The sequence below is a fragment of the Berghia stephanieae genome, chromosome 3, assembly GCF_034508935.2.
Source record: "Berghia stephanieae isolate SIO BIC M18660-M18661 chromosome 3, UCSD_Bste_1.3, whole genome shotgun sequence".
Taxonomy (NCBI): Eukaryota; Metazoa; Mollusca; class Gastropoda; order Nudibranchia; family Aeolidiidae; genus Berghia; species Berghia stephanieae.
Genome location: NC_088362.1, coordinates 60,850,479 through 60,876,439, shown reverse-complemented (window position 1 = coordinate 60,876,439; position 25,961 = coordinate 60,850,479). Strand labels below are relative to the sequence as shown.

Sequence of the window (25,961 nt, the reverse complement as noted above, 5' to 3'; positions counted from 1 at the left end):
CGTGGTAGCATATTTGTATTAAAACATCGCAATGCACCAAACGAGCAAAGCTATAGATAGTTCGAAGTTGACGTCACTCGGGTCTTTGTTATTGTTTTTTTGCCATCCGCGTTTATGAGTAATTCTCGCTAAACTGTACAACCTGACTATAAACGATCATGGTTGCACAAAGTTTTGTGTTTTGTTCCGTTATACTTCCGGATGGCAATGTTGTGGACTCCTTAGCCAAGCGCATACTATCTATTCTTTTATCATTTGAAATTTATGCGCATTACTTTGAAAATGTTCATATATAATATTGTTTACAATATATTTACTCAAGCCGCTATGCTTGTGCCGGTATGTGGTCTAGTGGCATAACACTCACCTTCGGATCGGAATGACTTAGGTTCGAGTCCCGCTCTGAGCGAAGCATAGTTTTAGTTGGTTCCTCTTTAATCACATTCTCTCACTATTCTCAGGTTTAAAATAAGTACCTGTCCGTTAACAGCTTTGTCTCTGAAAAAAAGTATATGTAATACCACCTAACAGGCATCATGTCTCATCCTGCATGTTAAGTGTTGCTGTTGGCTAGGGACCCCTTGTAAAGCGCTTTGAGCACATTTAATGGGCATTGCCCTATATAAAAGCTCAAGTTTTAAAAAATTATTTCTATGTGTGTACGTCGGTAATATGCTAGAATGGGCGCAGTTCTATGCTATAAATTGTATCTCTAGAGTCAAATATTTGAAATTTAATTGAAATCTTTAAAAAATACACTAATAGAATGTGTACAGAGCAATATCCACTACACGTGCACAAACCAACAGCAATACGCAACACATAGAACTAGACATGACGCCTTTTAGGCGATATTACATTTTTTTCCCGACAGAGACAACGCTGTTGACGGTCAGGTACTCATTTTACACCTGAGTACAGTGAGAGAATGTGAATGAAGAGTCTTTTCAAAGGACCGAAATATATGCCGATCGAGGCTCGAACCCAGGACCTTCCGATCCTAAATCGAGTGTCATACCACAAGACCACATAGCCGCACATCTAGATGAATGAATTTTGTTTCTTCAACGGAAAAATCCCCAAGAAAATTAGGTATATTTTTCATCCCGGTTAGAATACCGCTTATAGGCGTCGGGTTACATATTTCTGCACGTTATTCCGACCTCGCTCCAAGCTTGGCTTTCTTAATACTAAAAATAAACTCGCAATACTAAGAGAAAAAAAAAGGAAACGTGAGGTTAACCTCCCAACCAAAAATATTAATGGCCTTGAATGTTATCTTTAAAAATCCCTAGTTATCCCCCCGCTGAGAGCGTCATCATTCTCCAATAAAAACATTCGACGTCACAAAATCACGTGTTCAACATGTGACGTATCAGAAAAGGGTACCCTAATTTCCTACGTCACGTTTTGACTTTTAACTCAAAAGATCACGATATCAAAACTTATGACGTATCACTCGAATGTTTTCCCTATATCTGTCCTTGACCTTGAGTAGAGATTATGACGTAGAGCTTATCTTTTTTTCGACATCTCTATAGCAGATATGCCTACTATCACGAAAAATCCGTAGCTTTACGATTTTTTTAGCTTCAATCACAGAGCTGTAAAAAGGCATTAAATTCATTAAAACGTGTTGACAATGAAGTGTTAGTGCCAGAGCACATGTATTGAATTCATTGAAGAGTTCTTTAACCTGTAAAGGAAACATTGGTACGTTATAGAGTTAGTTATGGTCGCTACTATTTTTCCCGCCATAATAACTTGGAAATTTTACAATACCAAAAAGGCAGGTCTGCTATAAATAGGTATCTTGACCTCTGCTGAAGATTAATTCTTTTCGTAACAATCGGAAAACACGTGAGGCTATCATGAAACTTCTTAATATTTTTTTTTACGTCACCAATTAATTCCCTCCCTTGATATTTTTTTCATTGGTTAGAAAGCCGATGTGTTTTGGTGTGTATTGTGTTGTCTCTCAGCAACCAGTTCTACCCAGTCTGTATAAAAACCTCGCGACGACGGACATGAGACAGGATCGCTAATTCATACCTATTGTTTGGGGATAGAATAGGGTAGCAGCGGTGTGTGCCTTTTCTACTCTAGTTTCGAATCCAACACTTGACTTGCCTGTTCCACAAAGAAAGGCAGAATGTACAAGATTACTTTCGCAGCCCTCGTGGTGCTCTGCGCCCTGGGCGTTTCACAGGTATAGAGAGATATTTATTAGATAATTAATTTCTATTGAAATGTTGTAGATTAAAAAAAAAACCAATATGTGACGCATCATATCAAACTGTAATATGTCAGACTGCACCAGTTGTCGGAAAGAAACTTGAAAATTAAAATTGTTCCCCCCAAAAAAGGTTAAGAAATTGCAACCTATTTTATCCAAAACAAAAAAAAAAACAAAGAAAACCTAAAACGCAAACAAATAAATAAACTTAACTTAAGACTAATCATTTCTTGTTTGCAATGGGATCCAAATAAAACCAACATCGTTGGACCAGACAAAAAATGTTTGACTTTAAGCAATGCTGACTTTATCCATCCATTCATTATCAATAAAACTCGCCTAAATGTAGATCAGAAAATTTGGGACTAACAAGAGGAAGCTGACTTTAAGCAGAAGTTGACTCTAAGCTGATTCCACTGTATAACTTCAATCTTTAGCATCTAAATATTCCAGACATGATACCGGTTAGAGATGATATGTCACATATATTTTTTAACATTTAATATATTGCAAATTTATCCTGGATGAAAACATGGATTATTTTTTACAAGATTATGATGGAGTCTGCTTTGAGCACATTTGGTGGATCTATTCACCATTTTTACAATATTATGGTGGAGTCTGAACAGCGCTTTGAGCACATTTGGTGGATGTTGTTGCCATTTTTACAAGGATGTGGTGGAGTCTGAACAGCGCTTTGAGCACATTTGGTGGATGTTGTTGCCATTTTTACAAGGTTATGGTGGTCTGAACAGCGCTTTGAGCACATTTGGTGGATGTTGTTGCCATTTTTACAAGGTTATGGTGGTCTGAACAGCGCTTTGAGCACATTTGTTGGATGTTGTGTCATCTTTTACAAGGTTATGGTGGTCTGAATAGCGCTTTGAGCACATTTGGTGGATGTTGTGCCATCTTTTACAAGGTTGTGGTGGAGTCTGAACAACGCTTTGAGCACATTTAGTGTATGTTCCGCCATTTTTACAAGAGTATGGTAGAGTTTGAACAGCGCTTTGAGCACATTTAATTTGGTAGATATTGCGCCATTTTACAGGGTGAAGTCTGAAAAGCGCCTTGAGAACATTCGGTGGATATTGCGACAATTTTGCAAGATTTCGTGGAGTCTGAACAGCGCTTTGGGCACATTTAATTTCGTGGATCTTATGTTTATTGAGAAGATTAAAAGTTAGGGCAAATTTTATGTGACGTTGTCGTCATGGGGGTCCCGATAGCTCAGTTGGTAGAGCACTCTCTTCACACATCAAGGGACCAAGATCGATCCCAGGTGTAGTCGAGATTATTTTTCTGACCCCCCTGTCAACCAAGCAATGATTGGGTAGCTGGCTCTGTTAGATTTGGCGGAAGGTACTTTGCGTTGGACTAGCCTCCTATCCAAAGGATAGCAAGCAATTGTTATTGTCCATTTCACGCTATAGAAGGACGACTGTTGTCTAGTACAACGACACCCGTCTTCTGACCAGTTGTAAATCCTAGATTCCAGTTCAATCGGGGGCAGCACAACGTTCAGTCCTTGGAAAAGATCTTTTTTTAATAACATTCAAGACCCACACCCAGGTGTAAAATGAGTAACTGGCTGGTGACGGTGTTGTCAAAATAATTGTAATAGCGTCTCAGGCGATGTGCACTTATTTGAAGGTCTGATAACCCAATTTCTTGTGGGCTCGTTGTTGAAATGGAAATTTCAAAAAATGATGCAATATATTGTCTATTACAACAATGTGAAACTAGGACCCATTAGTGGGTTCGGATGTCAGACCTGCATATATGTACACGTTGGCATTAGGCAATATGTCTCATCTTATATGTTAAATGTTGATATTGGTTTTTGGGCCCTTTTAACCAATTAACTGCTGGACTTTGTCTAGAAAACTCGTCCTTAAAATATTGATCGATTTAAATGACTCTCATCTTGGCAAAAACTTCCAAACCTGGGACCTTGCAAGTGTCATACCACTTGACTACATAGCTGTAAAATATTATAAATTTCTTTTGGTGTCAATCCATGTTTTATAGTGTATTGTAATGACGATGTTGATAATGATGACGATGATGGTGATGATAATGATAATAGTGATGATGATGATGATGATGATGATGACGATGATGATGATGATGAGGATGTAATAATAATAATGATTAAAATAATAATAACAATAATGATAGTTATAATAATAATAATAATAATAATAATAATAATAATAATAATAATAATAATAATAATAATGATAATAATAATAATAGTAGTAATAATAATAATAATAATAATAATAATAATAATAATAATAATAATAATAATAATAATAATAATAATATTTTAAAAAATAATAATAATAAAGATGATGCTGATAATTACAATAATAATTAATAATAATAATAATAATAATAATAATATAATAATAATAATAATAATAATAATAATAATAATAATAATAATAATAATAATAATAATAATAATAATAATAATAAAATAATAATAATAATAATAATAATAATAATAATAATAATAATAATAATAATAATAATAATAATATAATAATAATAATATGATAATGATAATAATGCTGCTGCTGCTGCTGCTGCTGCTGCTGCTGCTGATGATGATGATGATGATGATGATGATGATGATATTTTTATATAGGGCCTTACCCGACGTATACATATATGAAGGTCTGACATCCGAACCCACTTATGGGCCATAGTTCAACATTGTTGTAATGGACAATATTTTTCGTCATTTTTTGAGATTTCCATTACAACAATGAGCCCATAAGGCATTGGGTTATCAGACCTGCAAATAAGTGCACGTCGGCCTTACCTCATACCAAAAAGAGCTCAAATCGCTATTCTAAGTTTTCCATTTCCAGCATTTGAATTCTATATACATAATACCAATAAATTTGAGGCAATGAATAACAAATAGATGATTGAAATATTGTCAGTAAAATTATCTTTTGTTTGATTGTTTATGTTTTCAGGCCCGCCCAGGCAAACGTAAGTTTTTCCTCTTTCTTCATATCTGATTTATATTCATTTTGAAATTGTCAAAGTGACAAATTAGGGAACAAGCTCTCAGTAGTAGGGTAAAGAACAAACACAACATTATATATTGGTCAACAGAGCTGTTGAAGAAGAAGAAGAAGAAGAAGAAGAAGAAGAAGAAGAAGAAGAAGAAGAAGAAGAAGAAGAAGAAGAAGAAGAAGAAGAAGAAGAAGAAGAAGAAGAAGAAGAAGAAGAAGAAGAAGAAGAAGAAGAGGAAGAAGAAAAAGAAGAAGAAGAAGAAGAAGAAGAAGAAGAAGAAGAAGAAGAAGAAGAAGAAGAAGAAGAAGAAGAAGAAGAAGAAGAAAAGTTTATATTCTGATTAGTACAATTTAGTGAAAACTACTCACAAAATTGACTGGCTAAAAACAATATCAAAGAGTTACGTCAATTTCGTTCTATCTACACCACAGGCAACTTGGAGCAATTCATCGCACAGAATCCCAAGCCATGCAAGAAATCGCCACCAAGATTGAAGAAGAGGCAGGAGCTGCCATGGAAGAGATTGAAAAAATGATTGCTGAGATTGAAGGTACGTGCAGGGCTATTTGATCTAATGATTGCTGAGATTGAAGGTACGTGCAGGGCTATTTGATCTAATGATTGCTGAGATTGAAGGTACGTGATTGGGCATATGATCTAATGATTGTTAAGATTGAACGTACGTGCTGGTCTATCTGATCTAATTGAAAAAATGATTGTTGAGATTGAAGGTACGTTGTTGGACATTCCCCTCGATTTGATTTCATCCTCCCCTCCGCCCATTCTTCATTTTCCTCCTTCCGCTTCTCCTCTTCCTCCTCCTCTCTCCTCCTCCTCCTCCTCCTCCTCCTCCTCCTCCTCCTTCTCCTTCTCTTCTTCTTCTTCTTCTTCTTCTTCTTCTTCTTCTTCTTCTTCTTCTTCTTCTTCTTCTTCTTCTTCTTCTTCTTCTTCTTCTTCTTCTTCTTCTCTTCCTTCTCCACCACCCCAACACCTCCTCCTCCCGATCCTCCTCCTCATCCCCATCCTACTCATTGACATCCTTCTTTTCATCCTCCTCCTAATTAGCTTCCTCACAATGCTCCTCCCACCCTTCCTCCTCCTTCTCCTTTCTCCATTCCGCCTCCTTATTCTTTGTGCGGCTATTTGGTCTAGTGGTATGACACTCGCTTTATGATCTAAAGCTCCTGGATTCGAGTCTCGCTCGGCGCATAGATGAGTCCTTTGGAAAAAAACTCTTCACTCACATTCTCTCACCGTACTCAGGTGTAAAATGAGTACCTGGTCGTTAACGACGTTGTCTCTGTCGGAAAAAAAATTGCATAATCGCCTAACATGTGTCATATCAAGTTCTTTATGTTACGTATCGCTGTTGGTCAGGGACCCTTTGTAAAGCCGTTTGAGCACGTTCAGTGGACATTGCGAAATATACATAAACTCGAATATATGTATTCATACACCCATCACCCACCAATCAAACACAAACCATCAAATGTGACGTCATCCACAGGAGCTGACATCAAGGACATCGGAGCAGAAATTGCCAAATGGCAGGCAAAGACAGAAGAACTGATGGCCGAGATCATTCAGATCATTGTCAGCGTCACTGGACTGGACACTGAAGACCTTCAGCTGGACAGCTCTGACATGGACGGCATCATGAACTTCTTGGGGGTAAGTCTGCATGCAGTGTTTCGCTTATCGTGTTTTGTTGATAAAGGGAAAATCCGAAACGTCCACATTATTATCTGTTTTCGTTTATTGAATTGAAGCTTATTTTACATTGTTATTTACTTCTTTGAGCTTCGAATGTTAACATCATCATCATCATCATCATCATCATCATCATCATCATCATCATCATCATCATCATCGTCATCATCATCGTTATCATCATCATCGTCGTCATCATCATCATCATCATCATCATCATCATCATCAGCAGCAGCAGCAGCAGCAGCAGCAGCAGCAGCATCATCGTCATCATCATTGTTATCATCATCATCGTCGTCATCATCGTCGTCATCATCATCATCATCATCAGCATCATCATCATCAGCATCATCGTCATCATTATGTTGTCGCTGATGTCGCATATAACAACAGAGAGCTGGTTAACTCCAGCCAAATCGTCTCGCTTAAGAGATCTTACACAGTTTGTTCAAAAGCAGTCTATCAGAGCCATTAGGCCCATGGAACCGAAGTTTATCCCGGGTTCTATAGCATGAAACAGACAATAGCAATTGCTAGCTACCCTTTGTATAGGACTGCAGTCGATCTCAAAGTACTTTCACCAGAACTAAACGACCCATCACCCAATCCGTGTTAGGTAGACAAGGGGGGGGGGGGGGGGGGTCAGAAAAAAATCTCAACTGCAACTGGGACAGATCTTGGTCCTTTTTGCGTGTAAAACGAACGTTCTACAAACTGAGATGTTGCCCCCCCCCCCCCCCCCCCCCGCCCCCCCCCCCCCCTATTTGTTAAAACTTTTAGCATCTAGAGATGCACATAATTCGAAGAAAAGAGCTATTTACTAAAATACCTAAATATGATATACATTTTCTAATGAATTATACAACTTACTGTTGAGAGTATTTTACTAGCATAGCGTCAATAGGTATTGTTAAATGCAATTATGCGCTTGTTTACACACTATTGTTCATTGCTACAGATGACTGGCTCCGGCTCCGGCTCCGGCTCTGGCTCTGGCTCTGGCTCTGGCTCTGGCTCTGGCATGTCCTATGGCTCTGGCTCCGGATCTGGTATGTCCTATGGCTCTGGCTCTGGCTCCGGCTCTGGCATGTCCTATGGCTCTGGCTCTGGCTCCGGCTCTGGTATGTCCTATGGCTCTGGCTCTGGCTCCGGCTCTGGTATGTCCTATGGCTCTGGCTCCGGCTCTGGCATGTCCTATGGCTCTGGCTCTGGCTCTGGATCAGGTTCCTATGAAAAGAGTAAGAAACTGTGATACATTATATTATTATATTATTATTATTATTATTATTATTATTATTATTATTATTATTATTATTATTATTATTATTATTATTATTATTATTATTATTATTATTATTATTATTATTATTATTATTATTATTATTATTGTTATTATTATTATTATACGATGAAGTTCCAGAGGCCAATAGAGAATAAAAAATCAGGTGTAAAATGAGAACTTGGTCTTTAACAGTGTTGTCTATATCGAAAAAAAAATTATATCGCCATGTCTCGTTCTAACATGTTACGTGTTGCTGTTGGTCAGGGACCCTTGTAAAGCGCTTTGAGCACATTTAGTGGATTTTGCACTCTTTAAAAGCTCAAGTTGTTTTGTTTTATTTTTTATTATCTATTTTTGCTATTGTGTTCCATAAATTCGGGTTTTCCGTAAAACTAGATGGGAATAATCATAAATTCGCATTTATTATATAAATAACAAAAAACAGAGCATTTCTACAGTGCTATATCCACTAAATGTGCTCAAAGCGCTTTACAAGGGTATATAGCCAACAGCAACGCTCAACATCTAGTACGAGACATGACATGACGCCTGATAGGCGATCTTGCAATTTTGTTTCCGACAAAGACAAAGCTGTTAACGGCCTGGTATGGTACTCATTTTACACATGATTACGGTAAGGGAATATGAGTAAAGAGGCTTTTCCAAGGACTTAACTATGCGCCGCTCAGAGCGGGATTCTCCCAGCTGGCCAAATGAAATCATGTTTTCATTTTATAAGTACAGTATCCGTTAGTAGTTAAAGCCAGGTACTCATTCACACATGAGTTGAGTCACACATTATGATGTATGTAAGTTGATGTTGTTCTTTTTTTTTCTTAGTTCTTTGTATGTCTTTTAACATTTTGTTTTTGCCGTCACTGAACACAGTAGTGTGGGGCCCGGGATGGCCGAGGCCATTCGGGCACCGGGTTGGGTCTCCATTAGTCGCATATCAGGGCGGGCCGGTCAGGGGGCCCGCTATAGGCTCGACATCCGGGATGGTCTCGTGACGGTCAACCGGAATTACGCCTGTGTCCCCCGATATGCCTCAAGCTCACACACACACACACACACACACACACACACACACACACACACACACTTTATTTTATCGGTGAATAGCAGAGACTATGTAGCTCAGCTGCTCAAGTGCGGTACGGAATTTGCTGCTTGGGCCGATCGTCATAAGTATCGTAGTGTTAGTACCATGGGAAGCTTCTGCCGTCACTGTGTAATTAGTATCTCTTTTAATTTGACGACAGAACGTTACTTCAGTGGATCTGGAAGTGGAAGTGGATCCGGCTCCGGCTCTGGCTCCGGCTCTGGCTCCGGCTCTGGCTCTGGCTCTGGCTCAGGGTCTGGAAGCATGTCCTATGGTTCTGGCTCTGGCTCTGGCTCTGGTTCTGGGTCTTTTGGCTCCGGCAGTGGAAGCGGTAGCGACGAGAGTAAGTTTTGATTCTGTGCGTTTAGGTAAAGTGCTCACAGCATCCGTTAGCCGGATATAACGGACCAAAACGCAAAATTATATGTAAACTTAAACGTTTATAGTCTGTTTGATAGAATTTAGTGAGAAGTAGCCTAATCATGAAAATGGCTGGCTGGAAAGCAATAATAAAGAGCTGAGTGACTTCAATTTCATTCCTTCTATAGACAGATAAGAATTTTGCTTCACATTAAAAAAAATAAAACAACGTTGACACTCATTTGACAATGGTTTACATGTTTTCTATAATGAGAAAGTGTTATAGAAGAAAGCAATTCAAAAGTATCTAAAAAATTGAGCTTTTATTTCGTGTAATATCCACTAAACGTGCTCAAAGAGCTTTAAAAAGGGCCCCTGACCAACAACAACACGTAACATGTAGAACAGGACATGACGCCTGTTAGGCGATATTACATTTTTTTCGGACAGAGACAACGCAGTTAACGGCCAGGTACTCATTTTATACCTGAGTACGGTGAGAGAGTGTGAGTAAAGATCCTTTTACCAAGGACTCAACTATGCGCCAAGCGAGACTCGAACCCAGGACCTTCGATCCGAAATCGAGTGTCATATCACAAGAACACGATAACCACACAAAAGCCCTACCTTATTGTGGGACAACTTTTTAAAACCCCTAGATGTGAAGGATTCAAGTTCAACTTCAAATGCATTAATTTTTTTTTCTATTTCTCAGAACGTTACTTCAGCGGATCCGGCAGTGGTAGTGGAAGTGGAAGCGGATCCGGCAGTGGCAGTGGAAGTGGAAGCGGATCTGGTGATATGTCTTATGGCTCTGGTTCCGGCTCCGGCTCTGGCTCCGGATCTGGCTCTGGCTCTGGGTCTGGCTCAGACATGTCCTATGGATCTGGATCCGGCTCTGGTTCTGTAGAGAGTAAGTAGAAGCGAGTATTTTTATAGCGGCAATGTGGTCTTGTGGTATGACACAAACGCTTTCGGATCGAAAGGTCCTGGGTTCGAGCCTCGCTCGGCGCACTGTTGAGTCCTTGGAAAATGCTCTTTACTCAAATTCTCTCACCGTTATCAGGTGTAAAATTGAAGCGTTGTCTCTGTCGGAAAAATAAATTGTATTATCGCCTAACAGGCGTTATGTTTCGTTCTTTATGTTTACGTGTTTCTCTTGGTTAGAGACCCTTTGTAAAGCGATTTGAGCACGTTTAGTGGATATTGCGCAATACATTTTTTAATGTTTTAATAGTTCAACAATTTACCCTGACAATGATTATAGTGCATGGGCCAGTGGGCGAAACCCTCCCCCCCCTGGGGGAGTTTCCGCCACATGGTTTTTCTGAAACAGCAATATATCTTGAGTATTAATCCGGGTGTTACCGTTTTTTCAAGTGTCATTTACGAGAGTTACGGCCCTTGAAAGGTCATTAGGTGCAATTTTTTGTGAAATCGTTTTTGTGCATAAAATGGTTGTTTATCACCTTAAAATTGTTTCACATACAATCAATAATGGAATTTTATTGTAATTTCTCATTTTTTGCCTCATATCATAAAATATTTTACAAAGCCATATAGCGTTTTTAAATCTTTGATAGCCATTTTCTCTATAATTTGAAAAAAAATCTATTACAGTGTACTTGTTTCCCTTCAGGATGAATAAACAAGAGGGATTTTGCACTAGCACAATTCAGGCATGCTTCAGGGACATATAACACAAATTAATCCGGGTGTTACAGTTTTTTCAAGTATCATTTACAGGAGTTATGGCCCTTGAAAGGTCATCGGGTGCAATTTTTGGTGAACTCATTTTTGTGCATAAAATGATTGTTTATCACCCTAAAATTGCTTCAAATGCAATAAATAGTGGAATTTTATTGTCATTTCTCATTTTTTGCCTCATATCATAAAATATTTTACAAAGCCATATAGCGTTTTTAAATCTTTGATAGCCATTTTCTCTATAATTTGAAAAAAAAATCTATTACAGTGTACTTGTTTCCCTTCAGGATGAATAAACAAGAGGGATTTTGCACTAGCACAATTCAGGCATGCTTCAGGGACATATAACACAAATTAATCCGGGTGTTACAGTTTTTTCAAGTATCATTTACAGGAGTTATGGCCCTTGAAAGGTCATCGGGTGCAATTTTTGGTGAACTCATTTTTGTGCATAAAATGATTGTTTATCACCCTAAAATTGCTTCAAATGCAATAAATAGTGGAATTTTATTGTCATTTCTCATTTTTTGCCTCATATCATAAAATATTTTACAAAGCTATATAGGGTTTTTAAATCTTTGATAGCCATTTTCTCTATAATATTTAAAAAATATATATTACAGTGTATTTGCTTCCTTTCAGTGATAAATAAACAAGAGGAATTTTGTACTAGCACAATTCAGGCATGATTAATGGGCATATAACACATATACATTTGTAACATTTGACCTTGCTGTAGCAAAGAAAGCTTACGATATTGTCTGGCAAAACCCACAGCTTTACAAAACAGTCATTTATTCACCTGGGTGTCTTTCACACCATAATTTCATATCTTGGTGCCCTGGGAAAGCTCCAAAGTGGATCTGGTTTTGAAGAAATTGTGACTGAAGCAGGGCTATGTGCACATGGTTCTATGGATAGGGTTATGAGTGGAAAGAACTACAACAGGGCTATACGAGTGCATGTGTCTGTTTTGGAGGCTCTAGAGAGGCTTCTGCTTGCAAAATTTGAGCAGGACACGGATTCAAAACTCATTAAAGACCTCATGTCTTACATAAAGGAATTCACCGAAGGAATTTCAAGCCATAGAGCTAATAAAATTCTCCAGTCAACTGTGTATGCTGAGTTATTTTCCCAGTATGAAGCCTTCAAAGAGAGTGTCCGCTCAGGAAAGTACGGAAAAACTGCACAATACTGGATCCAATACATGGACAGAGTTTGGCTTCTCCTCCAGTTTCTGCGAGCTACAAAGACAAACAACTTTCTTCTTCATATATCTTTTTTAAAAGAACTGTGCCCACTGCTTTTTACCATGAATCACCACAATTATGCCAAGTATCTCAGTGTATATTTTGTGTCACTAGCCAACCTGATTCATTCCCACCCAGGGGCAGAAGAAATGTTACAAGATAATGGATTTAGTGTCTTTAGATCAAGGACGCCTGCTGGAAGAATAGCAGTTGATGTGACCATTGGACAAACTATAAACAAACATGCAAAGACAAAAGGAGGTATTGTTGGGTTCAGCAAGAGTCTTCCAAGCTATTACCGTTGGAGTGTAACAAGACACAATCGAGCAGAATATGTATCAGCAACCCAAAGAATGATCAGCAACAACAACTGTATAGATATAGACACCCACAAAGAATTGAGCCTTGCAGAAAAAAGACAAAGTGAAAAGCGAGTGCAAAAGATCCTCCAGGCATTTTCAGCATTTATCAATCCCTTTGAAGTTGAAGATGGTCTGGTCAGTCTAGCTTCTGGAATAAAAGTGCAAGAGGATGTTGCTGATGACCTGCTGGCCGTGGAAAAAACAGGAAAAAGATTGTTTGAAAGTTTTGTTGAAGACAGACTGAAGGAAAAGACTGTAGAATTTCACAAGCCATTAGAAAGGAACAAGACCAAGACATTTGCATCATTGAGGAAAGTGGTAACAGTGAAAAAAGACATGAACGTGGTCAAAATCAAGGCACAAAGAAATTTATTTGGCCAGCTTCTTGTTTTGTCCCAAGAGCACAGTGTTGATCTTCAAAAAGTTCTTCAATATCCTCTAACACCTACTCCATGGTCGCTGGCTTCATCAGATGGTTTACCTCTGAAGACCAACAAAGCAACTCTGTTGCACAAGCTCACGCCTGACAATTCATTAATGTTCGAGGATTATGCAAAAACAAAAACAAACACCGTTTACATTGTTGATGGCAATGCACTGTTACAAACTCTGTCAGCAATCCCAAATACATTTGGTGAAGTAGCCAAACTTACATTTTCCTCCTTACCACAAGCAGCTTGTGTACACTTTGTGACTGATACTTACATAGAAGATTCAATCAAAGGTTGTGAGAGATTGAGGAGAGGATCTTCTGAAGATAATGCATACTTGTTAAGAGGATCTGAAACAACAGTGCCCAGACGTTGGAAATAATTTCTCAGCTGCGTTGATAACAAAAGATCCCTTATCAGGTTTCTCCTCAAGGAATGGGAAAGTAACGAATATGCAAAGAAACTGAGAAACAGGGAAATCTTCTTTGTCTGTGAAGAGAGATGCACCTTACTTTACAGTGACACGGATGAATTTACCACAGCTGTACCTTGTCTAGATCTCTACTCATCACAGGAAGAGGCAGACACACGAATTATACTGCACTGTCAATATGCTTCCCGCCAACCAAACTGTGAAACAATTGTTGTCAGATCACCAGACACGGAAGTCTTCTTACTTCTCCTTTCATTCTCAGAGACAATTGGAAAGACCCTGATTTTTTATACTGGCTGTGGCAACAACAGGCGACAAATCAATGTCTCTCAGATAGCAAAGACTTTGTCTAAACAGATGTGTGATGCATTACTTGGTGTCCATGCATTCACAGGCTGTGACACAACAAGTTGCTTTGGTGGGCAAGGAAAACTGAAAGCTCTAAAATTTCTTCAAAAGGAGGAAGATCCTAGAATTCTGTTCTCCAGATTTGGAACATCAGCAGCTGTTTCGAGTAATGACTGTCTCGTGTTAGAGTCATTTGTGTGCAAGCTGTATGGCAAAACCTCATGCACAAGTGTCAACAAAGTGAGGTATGACATAGTTCGCCAGCGTTTCAAAGGAAAGAAAGGTACCATCTCATGCAGTGGTGGAATTGATCTGTGTCAGATGCCTCCTTGTAGTCAAGTATTGTCACTGCACATATCAAGAGCCAACTTTCAAACTCTCATTTGGAGGAATGCAGTGTGCCAGAATCCTAGCATTCCAAAACGAGAGGATAACGGTTGGCAGAGAAATTCTGCAAATGAATTGGAAGTACAGTGGTTCAAAGATGCTTTCATTCCAGATGAGTTGCAGGAAATTGTGTATGAAGAAAGCTGCACCAGTACTGACGAAGATACATATGCCGAGGATGGTAGTGATAGCTTTGACAGTGATTTCCTTGACGACACTTCAGAGGACGAAGAGGATTTTGCTACTGATGATGAGGATATGTAATAAATTGGTGAGCAGTGCAAACTGTTAAGGAGTAAAGCATGTTTGCAAAACACATAAGGATATTGTTTTTATGTACTTACTGCATCTTGAATCAAGAATCCCTTTTGAGTATCAATTATTCTTCATAATATAACAATGCGATTTCGTTCAAAAGTCTTCGGTAATGATGCTTCACTTGGGTTGTGAACAAATTAGTCTTTTTTCATGATATATCTATTGTTTTTACCACACCTTCAACTTACTTTTAAATGTGACAACTGGACATCAATACCATGTTTAAAAAGAATGAAAATTATGATGAATTTGGCATCCCACAAAGTGGAGAAAAATTTAAGGGTTGCGTACACTTTTAGTTTTTCCTGTGACGTAGAAATATGAAGGTTGTTGTTGAGGCTTGGGCCATAGCTTTCTTCAGTGCTACATTTTTAATGAACATGCTGTTTTTGGCCATATTTAAAATAATTTTTGTGTAAAACAATGAAATAGCCCATAAGTTTAGATATGACACTTCATGAGATTACTGACAAATTGTTTCAACTTTCTGTGAATCTATATAATATTTACAAATTGAAAGCTTGTGCACATAGTTTGATAGTATATTCAATTTCCTTCAGTTTGATACCCAATTTGCATATATTTGAATTAATATTGTAGTCTCCAGAGCCTTTGAAAGAAATGTTGTCTCTTTTTTTGCAAGGGGACACAACTCACTTTTTTCAAAGAGCCATAACTCTCTTAAATGACACTTATTTTTACGGTAACAGTGGAATTTGTATGGCCAATAAGTTCTATTATTTGAAAAACATAGTGGCATAAACTCCCAAAGGGGGGGGAGGGGGGGTCCCAGTGGCCTAAGCACTATTAAATAACACTTCAAAAGCCTTAAAGTTCGTCCTCTGGCATTAATCTTGATTTTAATTAAGTATTAATGACTTAAGAGATGCATATGAGGTTCTAAAATTGGAGCAAAAATGCCGTAATTCTACGGATTTTTTGTAGCTGGAGGCAAGTCTGATTAAACGGAAAAAATTGGATCGAATTCAATCTGTTATTGATTTTCTATATCAGAACGTTACTTCAGTGGATCTGGCAGCGGAAGTGGAAGTGGAAGCGGATCTGGTGATATGTCTTATGGCTCTGGCTCTGGTTCTGGTTCCGGCTCCGGCTCCGGCTCTGGTGATATGTCATATGGCTCCGGCTCCGGCTCAGGCTCCGGATCTGGCTCTGGCTCTGGCTCAGGCTCTGGTTCTGAAGAGAGTAAGTAAACGCGATTATTTCTATAGCGGCAATGTGGTCTTGTGGTATGACACACACGCTTTCGGACCGTTGAGTCCTTGGAAAATGGTTTTTACTCAAATACTCTCACGGTTATCAGGTGTAAAATGAGTTCCTGGCCATTCAAGCGTTGTCTCTGTCGGAAAAATAAATTGTATTATCGTCTAACAGGCGTCATGTTTCGGTCTTTATCTTACGTGTTTCTCTTGGTTAGAGACCCTTTGTAAAGCGCTTTGAGCACGTTTCGTGGATATTGCGCAATATATTTAAAAACTTTTTTTTAATAGCTCAACGATTTACCCTGACAATGATTAAATAACACTTCAAAAGCCTTAAAAGTTCGTCCTCTGGCATTAATCTTCATTTTAATTAAGTATTAATGACTTAAGAGATGCATATGAGGTTCTAAAATTGGAGCAAAAATGCCGTAATTCTACGGATTTTTTGTAGCTGGAGGCAATTCTGATTAAACGGAAAAAAATTGGATCGAATTCAATCTGTTATTGATTTTCTATATCAGAACGTTACTTCAGTGGATCTGGCAGCGGAAGTGGAAGTGGAAGCGGATCTGGTGATATGTCTTATGGCTCTGGCTCTGGTTCTGGTTCCGGCTCTGGCTCCGGCTCTGGTGATATGTCATATGGCTCCGGCTCCGGCTCAGGCTCCGGATCTGGCTCTGGCTCTGGCTCAGGCTCTGGTTCTGAAGAGAGTAAGTAAACGCGATTATTTCTATAGCGGCAATGTGGTCTTGTGGTATGACACACACGCTTTCGGACCGTTGAGTCCTTGGAAAATGGTTTTTACTCAAATTCTCTCACCGTTATCAGGTGTAAAATGAGTTCCTGACCATTGAAGCGTTGTCTCTGTCGGAAAAATAAATTGTATTATCGCCTAACAGGCGTTATGTTTCGTTCTTTATGTTTACGTGTTTCTTTGGTTAGAGACCCTTTGTAAAGAGCTTTGAGCACGTTTCGTGGATATTGCGCATATATTTTAAAAACTTTTTTTTAATAGCTCAACGATTTACCCCAACAATGATTAAATAACACTTCAAAAGCCTTAAAAGTTCGTCCTCTGGCATTAATCTTCATTTTAATTAAGTATTAATGACTTAAGAGATGCATATGAGGTTCTAAAATTGAGCAAAAATGCCGTAATTCTACGGATTTTTTGTAGCTGGAGGCAAGTCTGATTAAACGGAAAAAAATTGGATCGAATTCAATCTGTTATTGATTTTCTATATCAGAACGTTACTTCAGTGGATCTGGCAGCGGAAGTGGAAGTGGAAGCGGATCTGGTGATATGTCTTATGGCTCTGGCTCTGGTTCTGGTTCCGGCTCCGGCTCCGGCTCTGGTGATATGTCATATGGCTCTGGTTCCGGCTCAGGCTCCGGATCTGGCTCTGGCTCTGGCTCAGGCTCTGGTTCTGAAGAGAGTAAGTAAACGCGATTATTTCTATAGCGGCAATGTGGTCTTGTGGTATGACACACACGCTTTCGGACCGTTGAGTCCTTGGAAAATGGTTTTTACTCAAATTCTCTCACCGTTATCAGGTGTAAAATGAGTTCCTGACCATTGAAGCGTTGTCTCTGTCGGAAAAATAAATTGTATTATCGCCTAACAGGCGTTATGTTTCGTTCTTTATGTTTACGTGTTTCTCTTGGTTAGAGACCCTTTGTAAAGCGCTTTGAGCACGTTTCGTGGATATTGCGCAGTATATTTAAAAACTTTTTTTTAATAGCTCAACGATTTACCCTGACAATGATTAAATAACACGTCAAAAGCCTTAAAAGTTCGTCCTCTGGCATTAATCTTCATTTTAATTAAGTATTAATGACTTAAGAGATGCATATGAGGTTCTAAAATTGGAGCAAAAATGCCGTAATTCTACGGATTTTTGTAGCTGGAGGCAAGTCTGATTAAACGGAAAAAAATTGGATCGAATTCAATCTGTTATTGATTTTCTATATCAGAACGTTACTTTAGTGGATCTGGCAGCGGAAGTGGAAGTGGAAGCGGATCTGGTGATATGTCTTATGGCTCTGGCTCTGGTTCTGGTTCCGGCTCCGGCTCCGGCTCTGGTGATATGTCATATGGCTCCGGCTCCGGCTCAGGCTCCGGATCTGGCTCTGGCTCAGGCTCTGGTTCTGAAGAGAGTAAGTAAAAGCGAGCATTTGTATAGAGCAATACCCATTTCATATGCTCAAATGGCTACGCAAATAGTCCCAAGCCAACAAGAAAGCAGCAAATATAGAACAAAACATCCAGTTTCATAATGCTCAAATCCCTTCTTTAAAAAAGGTGAATAGCTAATAATATATGATTTTTTCATATTTTTTGAATTTATTAAACGGGTTAGAATTTTTCTCGTACCAAATAACACTACGAGCTTGAGTGTATATGTTATTGTACGATAAAAAAATAACGTTTAATTAATACAAAGAACTGAAAGAATACGTTTATTCACCCCCTCCAAGTCAGATTATTAAATATATCGTGACCAATTGTATGGTATTAGTATCTACTTCTATTCACAATAAGTTGTGCTTTTTCATCCATCTGCTTGAATGACAATTTGACTCCTAAACAAATGATGGATTTGTATTCACGCGCACCAAAAGATTATTTTTAATTGCCAATAAGCTGTCTTCTACAACTCTATTTTAAACCAATAAAAAGAACAATAATATTCTGCAATCGTTGAATAAGCATTTTTCAACGATTACGTATTTAAGAAAAGATCGGGGTTTTTAATGGGAGGGGTGGAATAAAGACACTTAGGACTACTAAATATGCAGCCTATAAAGCACACTTCTTTGCCTGTTCCATAAAGGGAAGCAAACTTTAGACTTACTGGCTGGAATCTGAGTGTCTTACTCTGGGACCCAGGGCAATCCACGGCGTGTTTGACTAAAATAAATAAAGCATTTATAAAGAGCATTATTGTAATGCTCACAGTCTCTGAACGGTATGGTGTCAGAATGGCCCAGATGCCGACAAGTCAATCTGAAGTCTATATGGCTGTGTGGTCTAGTGCTATGACACTCGCTTTCGGATCGAAAGGTCCTGAGTTTGAGCCTCGCTCGACGCATAATTGAGTCCTTGGAAAAGGCTCTTTACTCACATTTAATTTTCTTATCATAATGGGGTGTAAAATGAGTACCTGGCCTTTAAAAGCGTTGTCTCTGTCCGGGAAAATAAATGTAATATCGCATAACAGGCTTCATGTCTCGTTCTACATGATACGTGTTGCTGTGATCATGGACCCTTTGTAAAGCGCTTTGATCACATTTAGTGGACATTGCGCTATATAAAAGCTCATTTTATTATTTTAAAGTCAAAATTTTAGTCTCTCCCAACTATAAGAAAAAATACGCGATGCTTACACTCTTATCTTTTGGAATTCCGGACGTGTTCACAACCGTTGCACGAGCTTGCGAGTGCTCGTTGGGAACAAAGTTTGAATTCCAAAAAATTATCATAGCAGTAAGTTCACAATTCCAACACACAAAACCAACACATATCAAAACAGTTGCTTCCCAAGAACTATCAAGGAATAGAACACTCTCTCACCAGAAATCCTAAATAATATAACCAACAACAAAAATTTGGTCGACTATTAAACATTTATCTTTCAACTCAATAACACAATAATAGTGAAAGTCACCACATAATTGTATAAAATCTGCAGTTATGGGTAATTCGCCTTTTTCAGATAAAGACGTTGAACTTGAACGCGTTACTATTTAGGGAGAGGGGTAGAATAATGTTTATTCTTCTTTGGATTACGTTTTAGACAGAGTTTACCTTGAATATCATCTCTGAATCATTCTAGTCTTTACCCATATATGGACAAATATTGTATCAAACTTCAATCCGTCATTTATTTTCTCAAATAAATAATAACGTGAAGTTGAATGTAAGCTTCAATTTAATTACAAAAACAGATCAAATGAACGTTTTGGGATCCCCTTTATCAACAAAACAGGATGATTGAAACACCACAGATGAATGAGATGATGTGGTAGTGGCGTAGTTAAGACGAATAAACAAAACATTGGTTGGCAGGAAATATTATGCTCCTTTGTAAGGAAGCACTAATTAAAATAGAATACTAGATATTTCTTAAATGTGTGCAATTAATTAAGTGAAAAGAGGGAGGCGGGGAGGAACTGTGTAATGCAGTTTAGAAAATGAAATATAAAATGAAATATAAAAACGTGTAGACTATTGTTGGAAAATAAATATAATGGAATTGAAAATAAATACAAAAAATATAAAAATAATAATAATAATTAAGGTATGTCGGTATAAGTATAATCATTAGTGGCAGCAGCAGTAGCTGTTTTGTTGGTAAAGGGGAAACCCAAAACGCTCATTTGATCTGTTTTTGTAATTAAATTGAAGCTTACATTCAACTTCACGTTATTATTTATTTCTTCGAGCTTCGAGCAGCAACATTTACACTTTATTTTCTCAGAACGTTACTTCAGCGGATCTGGCAGTGGAAGCGGAAGCGGCTCTGGTTCCGGCTCTGGCTCCGGCTCTGGCTCCGGCTCCGGCTCTGGCTCCGGCTCTGGCTCCGGCTCCGGCTCTGGATCAGGCTCTGGTTCTGGCAGTGAAGAGAGTAAGTATTCAACATCAGTTGTGGTAATGGCGTAATAAATACTTTTGATGCATTTTTGATTTGAGCATCTTGTAGATGACATTTATTATGTCAAATTCTGTTGCACATAAAATGTCTTTCTAGCTCGAAGCTGTGCTCCATAGAATATCGAAACAATCAATGTCTTTTAGCTTTTGAATTTCAGAATCGCTTGGTCATTAAGTGTAATATTTTTTTCCTTTTTTTTCAGAACGTTACTTCAGTGGATCCGGCAGCGGAAGTGGAAGCGGCTCTGGTGATATGTCTTATGGCTCTGGCTCCGGCTCTGGCTCCGGTTCCGGCTCTGGCTCTGGCTCTGGATCAGGCTCAGGCTCTGGTTCTGGATCTGGTTCTGGCAGTGAAGAGAGTAAGTATTCTACATCTTTTTGCTTAACATTTACAATCATTATCAAGATATTAATAAACAAAAATAAAAATGGCAACTTATAAAATTAAATTGATGCTTAACGCAGAACATTTTGGACCCAAAATTTCTCTTCAACCAACAACAAAAACAGTCAAAACTTTTATACATCCCATAAAATCCAGATTATTCCACAGTTCAGTTTCTAGCCACTAGTATTCAATTTAACATCATGTAGATGAAGATTTTCTCGTCAAAAGTCGTTGCACTTGAATTTCTAGTCCCAAAACTTTCTTCCATAAAATATTGAAATAAGTTCCTTTAAAACCTGAGTGTCATTTCTAGACCACCCAGTAGTCTTTGAGTATGTGTATAAATGAACACAGAAAGTTAATCAAAATATCTCTGATTCTTTTCCTCAGAACGTTATTTCAGTGGCTCCGGCTCTGGCTCTGGCTCTGGTGATATGTCTTATGGCTCTGGCTTCGGCTCTGGCTCTGGTGATATGTCTTATGGCTCTGGCTCCGGCTCTGGTTCTGGTGATATGTCTTATGGCTCTGGCTCTGGCTCCGGCTCTGGTATGTCCTATGGATCTGGATCTGGCTCAGGCTCTGGATCTTTTGGCTATGGCAGCGGAAGTGGAAGCGTTGAGAGTAAGTATTCAAATCAAAACATTAGGCAATATAGAAAGGGTGTAATTATAAAGCTATGTACATTTTTTAACTTGTCAAAACATCTAGGCCATAAAATAATTACAATGATTGCCTTGAAATATTTTAGTGAGCGTTTTTAAAAAATTAACATCAAGTAGATGAAAATAAAATCATCAAATTCCGTTTTTCATAAATTTTCTAGTCCGAATTTTAATCATACAATTATCTCCAAATAACTTTATTGGAGGCACTTCCATCTTAAATTTTATTTCTGAATCATTCTATATTTAGAATCATAAATGAACAAAGGATATTGTACCAACATTTTTCAATTCCTCATCCAATTTCTAAGAACGTTACTTCAGTGGATCCGGCAGTGGTAGTGGAAGTGGAAGCGGCTCTGGCTCTGGCTCCGGCTCCGGCTCTGGTGATATGTCTTATGGCTCTGGCTCCGGCTCTGGATCTGGATCTGGCTCTGGCTCTGGGTCTGGCTCAGGATCTGGCTCTGGTTCTGGTAGTGAAGAGAGTAAGAATTAAAATACAAATTTTGTTTGAAATTTAGCATGGTTATATAAACAGTAATAGCTGTATAACAGCTTATTCAAAGTAAAAAATACTAAACACTTAACTTTTCGGGATCAGAACCCCTCTTCAGTTAACAACAAACAAATAAAACATTAATACATCACATAAAATTGATTCTTTTCCTCAGAACGTTATTTCAGTGGCTCCGGCTCTGGCTCTGGCTCTGGTGATATGTCTTATGGCTCTGGCTCCGGCTCTGGCTCTGGTGATATGTCTTATGGCTCTGGCTCCGGCTCTGGCTCTGGTGATATGTCTTATGGCTCTGGCTCTGGCTCCGGATCTGGCATGTCCTATGGCTCCGGCTCTGGTATGTCCTATGGATCTGGGTCTGGCTCAGGCTCTGGATCTTTTGGCTATGGCAGCGGAAGTGGAAGCGTTGAGAGTAAGTATTCAACAATATAAAAATATTAGGCAATATAGAAAGGGTGTAATTATAAAGCTATGTACTTTTTTTTTTACTTGTCAAAACATCTAGGCCATAAAATAATTACAATGATTGCCTTGAAATATTTTATGTGAGCGTTTTAAGAAAATTAGCATCAAGTAGAAAAAAACAAAATCATCAAATTCCGTTTTTCTTAAATTTTCTAGTCCGTATTTTAATCATAAAATTATCTTCAAATAACTTTCTTGGAGCACCGTGTATCTTCAATTTCATATCTGAGTCATTCTTGATTTAGAATCACAATTGAACAACGGATGTCATATCAATCTTTTTCAATCCCTCATCCAATGTCTCAGAACGTTACTTCAGTGGATCCGGCAGTGGTAGTGGAAGTGGAAGCGGCTCTGGCTCCGGCTCTGGATCTGGCTCTGGCTCCGGCTCCGGCTCTGGTGATATGTCTTATGGCTCTGGCTCTGGCTCTGGCTCTGGCTCAGGATCTGGCTCTGGTAGTGAAGAGAGTAAGAATTAAAAACAAATTTTGTTTGAAATTTAGCATGATGCAGACAGTTAGGTATAAACAGTAATAGCTGTATAACAGCTTATTAAAATGAACAAAATAAAATAGTAAACACTCATCTTTTCGGGATAAGAACCCCTCTTCAGCTAACAACAAAACAAATAAAACACTAATCATCACATCAAATTGATTTTTTCTACAGAACGTTATTTCAGTGGCTCTGGCTCTGGCTCCGGCTCTGGCTCGGCTCTGGAGTCTATGGCTCTGGTGTAGCTTATGGCTCTGGTGATATGTCTTATGGCTCTGGCTCCGGCTCTGGCTCTGGTGATATGTCTTATGGCGCTCTGGCTCTGGCTCTGGCTGCCGGCTCTGGTATGTCCTATGGATCTGGATCTGGCTCAGGCTCTGGATCTTTTGGCTATGGCAGCGGAAGTGGAAGCGTTGAGAGTAAGTATTCAACAATATCAAAACATTAGGCATTATAGAAAGGGTGTAATTATAAAGCTATGTACATTCTATAACTTGTAAAAATATCCAGGCCATAAAATAATTACAATAATTGCCTAGAAATATTTTAGTGAGCGTTTTAAGAAAATTAGCATCATGCAGATAAAAACAAAATCATCAAATTCTGTTTTCCATAAATTTTCTAGTCCGATTTTAATCATACAATTATCTCCAAATAACTTTATTGGAGCACTTCTATCTTAAATTTCATTTCTGAGTCATTCTATATTTAGAATCATAAATGAACAACGGATATTGTACCAACATTTTTCCAATCCCTCATCCAATTTCTAAGAACGTTACTTCAGTGGATCCGGCAGTGGTAGTGGAAGTGGAAGCGGCTCTGGCTCTGGCTCTGGCTCCGGCTCGGATCCCGGCTGCTGGCTCTGGCTCTGGCTCTGGTTCTGGCTCAGGATCTGGCTCTGGTTCTGGGAGTGAAGAGAGTAAGTACTAAATGAAATATTCGTTCAAAATTTAGCATGATGGAATTTGTATTATACAAACATTGATATAACACCTTGTAAAATTTCCAAAATACTAAACACTTATCAATAACAAAACAATTATAACATTAATACATCACATAAAATTGATTCTTTTCCTCAGAGCGTTATTTCAGTGGCTCCGGCTCTGGCTCTGGTGATATGTCTTATGGCTCCGGCCTCCGGCTCTGGCTCTGGCTCTGGTGATATGTCTTATGTCTGCTATCGGCTCTGGCTCTGGTATGTCCTATGGCTCCGGCTCTGGCATGTCCTATGGATCTGGATCTGGCTCAGGCTCTGGAAGCGGAAGCGGAAGTGGAAGCGTTGAGAGTAAGTATTCAATAATATCAAAACATTAAGCAGTATTACAAAAAGTATGATTAAGAAGCCACAAACATTTTAAACGAACAAAATGAAATGTAGGCCATAAAATAATCAAAATAATATCTTAGGAAGATTTTAGTAAGCGTTTTAACAAAATTATCATCATATTGATGAAAAACGACTCTTTGAATTTTTTGTCAAAACTTTTCTAATTCATATTTTAATCCTAAAATTATCTCCATATTACTTTCTTGGAGCACCTTATATCCTAAATTCAGTTAGATAGATTCTAGGTTTAAAATGATTAATGAATTGCAGATATAATTTTGCTCACTCAATCCTTGAGATTTTTGCTACTTTTCAACATTGGAAAAAATGTATTAAAAATGAGCACGTACATAGATAGATTATTCAATTATCATTAACATTAGCTTTGATACTACGCGTATAATTTGTCTCAGAAAAATGTAATAAATGGTATGGGGTAAAAGTAACCCGAGTAAACTACGGATAAAGTCGGTGTTAAGGGTGAGTGAATTAATCAATTATACAAACCCATCATTCTCTCAGAACGTTATTTCGGTGGATCCGGCAGCGGAAGTGGAAGTGGAAGCGGCTCTGTTGATATGTCTTATGGCTCTGGCTCCGGTTCTGGCTCTGGCTCCAGCTCTGGTTCCGGCTCAGGCTCTGGCTCAGGATCTGGCTCTGGCTCTGGTTCTGGCTCTGGCTCTGGTTCTGGCAGTGAAGAGAGTAAGTATTCAACATCAGTTTCGGTAATTGGCTTCATTAAAAAAAAATTAGAGGCCGTTTTATTATTATTATTATTATTATTATTATTATTATTATTTATTATTATTATTATTATTATTATTATTATTATATATTATTATTATATTATATTATTATTATTATTATTAATTATTATTATTATTATATTATATTATTATTATTATATTATTATTATTATTATTATTATTATTATTATTATTATTATTATTATTATTATTATTATTATTATTATTATTATTATATTATATTATTATATATCATTTATATCATTATATCATCATCATCATCGTCATCATCATCACCATCATCATCATCACCATCATCATCATCATTATTATTATTATTATTATTATTATTATTATTATTATTATTATTATTATTATTATTATTATTATTATTGGGGGCGAAGTGGCCGAGTGGTTAAGACATTGCACTGTGATCCGGATGACTCGGGTTCGAACCCCGCTTCAGGCACTTTCGTTTTTTTCCTTGAGCAAGATTAGCAACCCCCAAGTTGTTCACTTGGA

General features: G+C 38.1%; 2 protein-coding genes across 2 annotated transcripts in view; both read left to right on the top strand.

Annotated features, from left to right (window-relative positions):
• Positions 1-2,017: 2,017 nt before the first annotated feature.
• Positions 2,018-25,961, top strand: part of LOC144969304 (uncharacterized) — a 54,628-nt gene continuing 30,684 nt past the window's right edge. Inside the window, exons 1-17 of the mRNA XM_078908413.1 lie at positions 2,018-2,209; positions 5,230-5,245; positions 5,704-5,822; positions 6,780-6,943; positions 7,941-8,220; positions 9,527-9,709; positions 10,442-10,639; positions 15,977-16,165; positions 16,704-16,892; positions 17,430-17,618; positions 18,157-18,339; positions 20,664-20,810; positions 21,040-21,195; positions 21,615-21,845; positions 22,198-22,371; positions 22,558-22,812; positions 23,172-23,333. Coding sequence (XP_078764539.1) covers positions 5,741-5,822; positions 6,780-6,943; positions 7,941-8,220; positions 9,527-9,709; positions 10,442-10,639; positions 15,977-16,165; positions 16,704-16,892; positions 17,430-17,618; positions 18,157-18,339; positions 20,664-20,810; positions 21,040-21,195; positions 21,615-21,845; positions 22,198-22,371; positions 22,558-22,812; positions 23,172-23,333 — 2,782 coding nt within the window. The 5' untranslated portion in view covers positions 2,018-2,209; positions 5,230-5,245; positions 5,704-5,740. The remainder of the gene's footprint in view (positions 2,210-5,229; positions 5,246-5,703; positions 5,823-6,779; positions 6,944-7,940; positions 8,221-9,526; positions 9,710-10,441; positions 10,640-15,976; positions 16,166-16,703; positions 16,893-17,429; positions 17,619-18,156; positions 18,340-20,663; positions 20,811-21,039; positions 21,196-21,614; positions 21,846-22,197; positions 22,372-22,557; positions 22,813-23,171; positions 23,334-25,961) is intronic.
• On the top strand, positions 23,609-24,528 carry LOC144966904 (uncharacterized). The gene is made up of 3 exons (XM_078903607.1): positions 23,609-23,779; positions 24,135-24,282; positions 24,446-24,528. Exons 1-3 carry the CDS (start codon positions 23,609-23,611, stop codon positions 24,526-24,528), a joined length of 402 nt encoding a protein of 133 aa, XP_078759733.1.